This window comes from Nannospalax galili, unplaced genomic scaffold (assembly GCF_000622305.1).
Source record: "Nannospalax galili isolate Female #2095 unplaced genomic scaffold, S.galili_v1.0 scaffold960, whole genome shotgun sequence".
NCBI lineage: Eukaryota > Metazoa > Chordata > Mammalia > Rodentia > Spalacidae > Nannospalax > Nannospalax galili.
Genome location: NW_008348313.1, coordinates 3186083 through 3192352, shown reverse-complemented (window position 1 = coordinate 3192352; position 6270 = coordinate 3186083). Strand labels below are relative to the sequence as shown.

Here is a 6270-nt window from a genome sequence, read left to right as displayed (position 1 = left end):
CCACTTCGCCCCTAGATCTCCTGCCTGCCACGCCTTTGTATCTTCCGTCTGGCCTCTGGACCTCTAGCCCCGCCCCCTGCCCTAAAGCCCCGCCCCTCTGTCTTAGCCCCGCCCCTCTGCCTCTGCCCAGGTCATGCCTCTCCCTCATCCCTTTTGCACCTCCTTCCTGGAAGCTCTGGCTGTCTCACCCGTGAGGAAGAGTAGGATGATGGTAGTCTTGCCCCGCAGCGACTCGTCCTCCTGGCACCGAATCCGCAACCCCATCCCCAATGCTAAGATGCTGAATGCCGCAGCCAGCACCATGCACGCCGCGGTCACCGCCAAGGTGGCTGGGGAGACTGACGCATCGGCCACGGCTCTGATAGTGGTTGCAACCCCCCACACCTGGAGCTCTTCTACCCCACCCCCGTGCCTCTAGAGCCAAGCTCGGTCCACCTGGAAGCAGGTGTTTCCATGGGGATGTGGTAGGGAGAGGATGTCAGGGAGCTAGGACGTGGGGGAGGGGGTTGGTATATTGTGGCCCCGGTGGTGGAGGACAGCTGGATCTGAGCCTGGCGTGGAAGGGACCCAGCTGGAGTGTGGCCTGACATCCAGGGCTTGTGGGGGCCTCACTCTGGTAGGGGATGTTGGAGCAGATGTTGTGGGTGCACTCCTGCCACAGGCCACTGTGGCCTCCCTGATGTCTGATCCAGTAGTTGGTGGCAGTGCACAGCACTGTAAGGACACTGGTCAAGAGGCTGAGCAAAGTGCCCCCGGTCTGAAGGCTCCTCTTCACCCCCATGCCAGGGGGGCTGCTGCCAAGGACTGCACAGGCAGGAATGGTTCACACCCCTGAGGGGTGGCCGCCCTCTCTTCAGAAGGACTCCCTTCCCAGGTACCCCTGCCTGGGAACCTCAGGACCCTGCCTTTGTACCTGTAACCCCAAGCACTGAGGAGGCTGAGTCAAGAGGTCACCAGTCTAAGGCCAACCTGGGCTGCTGTGTGAGGCCTTGTCTCAAAAAATCAAACTAGGGGGCCTGCTGTGGTGGCACATACCTTTAACCCTGGCACTTGGGGGTCTGAGGCAGGTGGCTCTCTGAGAGGTGAAGACCAGCTGGAACTTCAGGAAGACCCTGTCTCAAACAACAAAAACGAACCAGAAGCTAGGAATGTAGTTCAATTAGTAGAGTGGTTGCCTAGCATTCACTAGGTCCTGGGCTCCATTCCCTAGCATGAACTAGGCATGATGGTGCACACCTGTAATCCTGGCACTTGGGGCATGGAGGTTGGAGGATCAGAAGGTCAAGGTCATCTTCTCATATGTAGTGACTTTGAAGCCAACCTGGGTTACACATGACTCAGTTTCAAACAAAACCAAAAGACCCCCCACCCACCTCCCAGCACCCATGCTCTTGGGCTTTTCCTCAGCCAGCTTGCCTAGGGACCTGTGACTCCTCCATGACCCAGTTCTCCTACAGGCAAAACACCCATGTTTGAAGACCCTGAGACCTTAACCCCAGGTCTTACATCTGGGTGACTATCTTCCCAGGGACTTCCTTCCCAAGGCAAAAGTCCCTTTCAGGGGGCCCCCATGGGCCCAGTGTCCTCCCCACCCCCATCCCTATACACACCCCTGGAAGTGACTCACAGCCTGTTCCCCAGGGGTTATTAACAGTCACAGCCCACCGGGAAGGGAGGCTGGGTCTGTCTCTATGAGGCAGCAAGGATTCCAGAACCCTCCCCGAGTAGCCATTTAAAGCTATACTCCCCGCCATCCAACAGTATTCATATTCTCTCTCTCTTTCTCTCTCTCACTCTCGCTCGCTTGCTCTCGCTCTCTCCCTCTCTCTAGTTGTTTGGAGGCAGTGAAACAGCTCGTTGTAGCCCAGGGTGGCCTCCAAGTGGCTATGTGGCCCAAGTCTGACCTGGGACTTCTGACTGCCCTCTCTCTGCAAATGCTGGGTTTACAGACTTCCTGGCTGGCTTTTGTTTTCTTCTGTTCTGGTTTTGTTTTGTTTTTGTTTGTTTTTGATTCTTTGAGACAGAGTCTCACTATGCACCCATAGCTGGCCTGGAACTTACCATGTTGCCCAAGCTGGCTTCAGTCCTTGCAGCAATCCTCCAGCCTCAGGTGACCCAGTGTAGGGATTAAACAGGTGTGGACCACCACCTCTGTTTCCAGCAGCTCTCCACAGAATAACAGCTCCAGTCAGAAAGCAGGTCTGGCTTGGTGTGGTGGCACATGCCTTTGGTCCCAGCACTTGGGAGGCAGAGGCAGGCAGATCTCTGTGAGTTCAAGGCCATCCTGGTCTACATAGTGAGTTCCAGGCCAGCTGGGGCTACAGGGAGACTCTCTAACTAACTAACTAACTAACTAACTAACTAACTAACTAACTAACTAGCAAATAAGTAAACAAATAAATAAAAGAGAGTGGAGGGGGCTGGAGAGATGGCTCAGAAGTTAAGAGCACTGTCTGCTCTTGCAGAGGACTCCAGTTTGAGTCCCAGCACCTACATGGTGGCTAGCAACCACCTGTAACTCCAGTTCCAGGGAATCTGATGCCCTCTTCTGGCCTCTGTGGGCATTGCACACGTGATGCACTTAACATGCAGAGGAAACACTCATAAAATAAAAATAAAAATTTTAAAAATGCATGAAAAGAGAGCAAGAAGAGGGTGTACCTCAGTGGTGGAATACGTGCCTTAGCATGCAAGAGGTGTGAGGTTTGAGCTCCAGCAGTAAACCAAAAAAGAAGTTGCTAAATGTCAAAGTTGACCTTGTTCCCACATCCTCAGGCTGCGGCTGCTATCTGACCAGTATCAACTGCTGGTCTGTAACCACCTCTCTTTCTTCCCCAAGACAGTGAGTCCTTGGTGGACAGGGCTTGGGTGTGACACATGTCAGTGCCTCTGGCATGGCCCAGCAGAGAGAGACTGAAATAACTAATAAACACAGGAAAAAAAAAACAAACTCAAAGAAAATACAGTTCTAAAGAGGCGTGAGGTGGGTCTAGAGAGATGGCTCGGTGGTTAGAGCACTGACTGCTCTTGCAGAGGACCCAGGTTCAATCCCCAGCACCTGCATGGCAGCTAACAACTGTCCATAACTCCAGCTCCGGGGGATCTGACGCCCTCGTCTGACCTCTGTGGGCCTTGCACACACGGTGCACTTACACACATGCAGGCAATGTACTCCTACACATAAGATAAAAATAATAAATAAAATATTTTTAAAAAAGAGATGTGAGGTAGATACAGAGTGCATGGAGCATGTGTCCACACAAGGCAGGAACATCCTCAGGAGCAAAAGTTTGATGGCTGGCACCCTCCCTTGGGCCTCTGTGTCACCCACTGTGAAGCTGATATTTAACTGGCTTAGATCCCGGGAATGAAGCCCAAGGGAGTCTCTGCCACAAAGCTACAACTTCAGTCCCATTTATTTATTTATTTATTTATTTATTTATTTATTATTTTATTTTTATTTATTTTTGAGACAGGGTCTCCCTGTAGCCCCAGATGGCCTGGAACTCGCTATGTAGACCAGGCTGACCTCGAACTCACAGAGATCCCCCTGCCTCTGCCTCCCAAATGCTGGGATTAAAGGCATGTGCCACCACCCCAGCCTCTTTTGACTTTTTGTCTGGAGACAGCATCTAGGTCAGCCTTGAACATGCAACCCTCCTTTGCTCAGGTCTCCTGAGTAGCTGGGATGTTAGGTCTGTGCCACCAGGCCTGGTTTGGCTTGTGTCTTGACTGACTTAATCTTGGAACATTAGCAAATTTTTATTGAATGCATGAAGTTAATGAAAGGTAAGGCTAAGTGGGGGGAAGGACAGGGAGAGAATCGGCATCCTTTCTGTGGGTCCTGACGACGACGACACCTTGAGATCAAAATGCCCCCAACATCCTGCTGTCCTGGTCTTCCGTTCACAAGGATTCATAGCCAGCCTGGTGCGCTCTACAGTGAGCACCCAGGCTCAGGGAACCTGGGATGGCCAGAGAGCGTTTGAGTACCTTAGTGTCCTGCCTTCCCCTGTCCCTGTTCCAGCCCCCAGCAGGGCCCTCCCCAGGGAGGGGGCTGAGTAGTCACCTGTACCGAGGAAGAGGATGACACTGACCCAGCCCAGGTAGAACGACCAGGAAAAGAAGGTCTGGACCTGGGAGTGTGGAGGTTGTCCCCACCGCTCAGTGGTGTATACTGCCATGGCCACCATCATGGACAGGGCTGATAACAAGCATAAGGGGGGAGAGAGAGGGAAAGGGAGAGGGAGAGGGAGAGAGAGAGGGAGAGGGAGAGAGGGAGAGAGGGAGAGAGAGAGAGAGAGAGAGAGAGAGAGAGAGAGAGAGAGAGAGAGCCAGCTCAGCCCCTGTGGGACTCACCAGCCCTGGTGCCCAGATGCATCCCAGAGCCGGCGCATACCTGCTGCAAAGGCTATGATGGTTGAGACCAAGGGGCCACGGCCGGGGGCAGACAGTGCGGGGATGCATGACAGGACCAGGAAGCCCACGGACACTAGGCCCCAGAGGGCCGCCAGGATGCAGAAACTCTGTGTCACATGGATGTAACCTAACACAAGACAAGACTTCTGAGTGCCCATTGTCCACTGGCCATCCACCCCCTGCCCACCAACCCTGTCCCTCACCTGCTATTGGATCCCCACTGCTGGTTGGCCAAAGGCCCGAGTGAGCTGACCAGTTGGGCCCCAGGGCCACAATCCAGAAATCGGTGCTCAGAGCAATCAGAGAAGACATCAGGCCCAGGGAGCCAGCAAGCAGGGCCAGAGACCTGCAGGGCTCCATGGAAGGACCACTGGGTTTCCTCTCCTCGGCCTACAAAGATACAGATGACCCAGACTGCTGGGTCTTGGAAAAAGGAGGAGGTTGTGCAGGAGGCCTCCCAGGTCCACCCAGAAGGAGCCAGCAAGTCCTCAAGGCAGCTCAGAGTTCCTGGCAGGCTCAGGTCGGGTGGGTTTGACTTCACACACCCTCCCCTTCCTGGGTTGCTTGGCCAATGGTCTTCCTCAATTCCCTCCTCTAGAGTGGTGGGGGAGGGCTCTGGGGGTGCTGAGCCATCTCCAGAGCTACCTAGGGGTGTCAGTGTCAGTGGTTTTGGTGGCGGTTTAGACTCGCTGTCATCAGTCCGATGCCCCCGTGCTTGGAGACCTCAGCATGGGAGAAGTTCCTGGAAGGCCTGAGAGATAGAGAGGGGCCTGGGGGTGGGGGGGGCACCCAGAGGTGAGAGGCGGCTAATCAAGCTACGGTGTGAAAAGGAAAGGGAAATGTGGCCAGAGGGGGACAGTTGTATCACACTTCCTGTGGGGTTTACACCCCTCCATTCAGAGAGAAGACACCCCCCCACGCTGGAGTCTCCACCAGTGAAGGGGCTGTGGGGTCAGAATCCCAGTCCCAGTCCAATGAGAAGATGGACTGACCAGGTAGGGGGACAGACAGTCCAAATTTGAAATGCTTGTGGAGAGGAACGTCTACCCACACCCTCAAGTCATAGATGAAGGGAGAGGCTGGTCCGCCAGGCAGGGGTGAGTGCTCCAACATGGGTGTCTCGTCACCAATATAGGGGTGTCTGAAGAGTCAGGACAGAAATGACAGTTTAGTGTCCTCCATCCCTTCAAGCATCTGGTGGTGGGCAACACCTTAGCTACAAGCAAGCCTTGAGAGCTGTATATCCTGTCCCTATTGTGGTAGCATGGGCCTGTAAGCCCAGCACTCAGGAGGCTGATTGTGAGTTCCACGCTTGGGCTACATAGCAAGACCCTGTCTTAAAGAAACAAACAACTCCCTAGCTGGCATGGAACTCACTATGTAGACTAGGCTGGCCTAGAATTCACAGAGATCCACCGCCTCTGCCTCTTGACTGCTGGGATTAGACATGGGCTCAGACAAAAAGAAAATTTCTTTTTAAAAAGGTGCGGGGCAGGGGCGACAGTTAAAAGGCACTGGCTCTTCTGTTCCTAACACCCTCATGGTGGCTAACAGCCATCCTTAATTCCAGTTCCAGGAAATCTGATGCCCTCTTCTGGTATCCATGGGCATTGCACATACGTGGTGCATGCAAAACACTCATGTATGTAAAATAAATTTTTAAAAAATTTTAAAGAGCTGCAGCAGCCAGGTAGAAAGCTCTGGAAAAAGCTGGCAACAGTGGCAGGTGAGCTGAGATGTGCAGGGTTTAGCAAGTGGAGGGTCAGGTGTTCAAGACCAGCCTCACCTACATAGTGAGTTGGAGGCCAGCCTGGGCTACAAGAGCTATTGTTAAGAAAAAAAAGAGGAGGA

The 6270-nt window shown here is 53.6% G+C and overlaps 2 protein-coding genes across 2 annotated transcripts in view; both read right to left on the bottom strand.

Moving 5' to 3' along the window:
* The window catches only part of Cldnd2 (claudin domain containing 2), a 1897-nt gene extending 1116 nt beyond the window's left edge, over positions 1-781 (bottom strand). Inside the window, exons 1-2 of the mRNA XM_008845198.2 lie at positions 613-781; positions 189-329 (exon numbers count right to left, since the gene is read on the bottom strand). Of these exons, the coding sequence (XP_008843420.1) occupies positions 189-329; positions 613-781 (310 nt within the window). The remainder of the gene's footprint in view (positions 1-188; positions 330-612) is intronic.
* Positions 782-3737: 2956 nt separating this feature from the next.
* Positions 3738-4898, bottom strand: Nkg7 (natural killer cell granule protein 7). The gene is made up of 4 exons (XM_008845197.2): positions 4623-4898; positions 4400-4546; positions 4070-4204; positions 3738-3965 (listed from the first exon to the last, which is right to left on the bottom strand). The coding sequence occupies exons 1-4, from the start codon at positions 4777-4779 to the stop codon at positions 3907-3909; spliced, it is 498 nt and encodes a 165-aa protein (XP_008843419.1). The 5' UTR covers positions 4780-4898; the 3' UTR covers positions 3738-3906.
* Positions 4899-6270: the final 1372 nt, after the last annotated feature.

Excerpts from the sequence above, each read along its gene's own strand:
- Nkg7 (XM_008845197.2), bottom strand. The coding sequence starts at position 4,779 with ATGGAGCCCTGCAGGTCTCTGGCCCTGCTTGCTGGCTCCCTGGGCCTG. Across the intron at positions 4,547-4,622 it reads CAGTGGGGATCCAATAGCAG|GTTACATCCATGTGACACAG; the intron begins GTGAGGGACAGG and ends GTCTTGTGTTAG. Across the intron at positions 3,966-4,069 it reads CATCCTCTTCCTCGGTACAG|GTTCCCTGAGCCTGGGTGCT; the intron begins GTGACTACTCAG and ends TGGCCATCCCAG.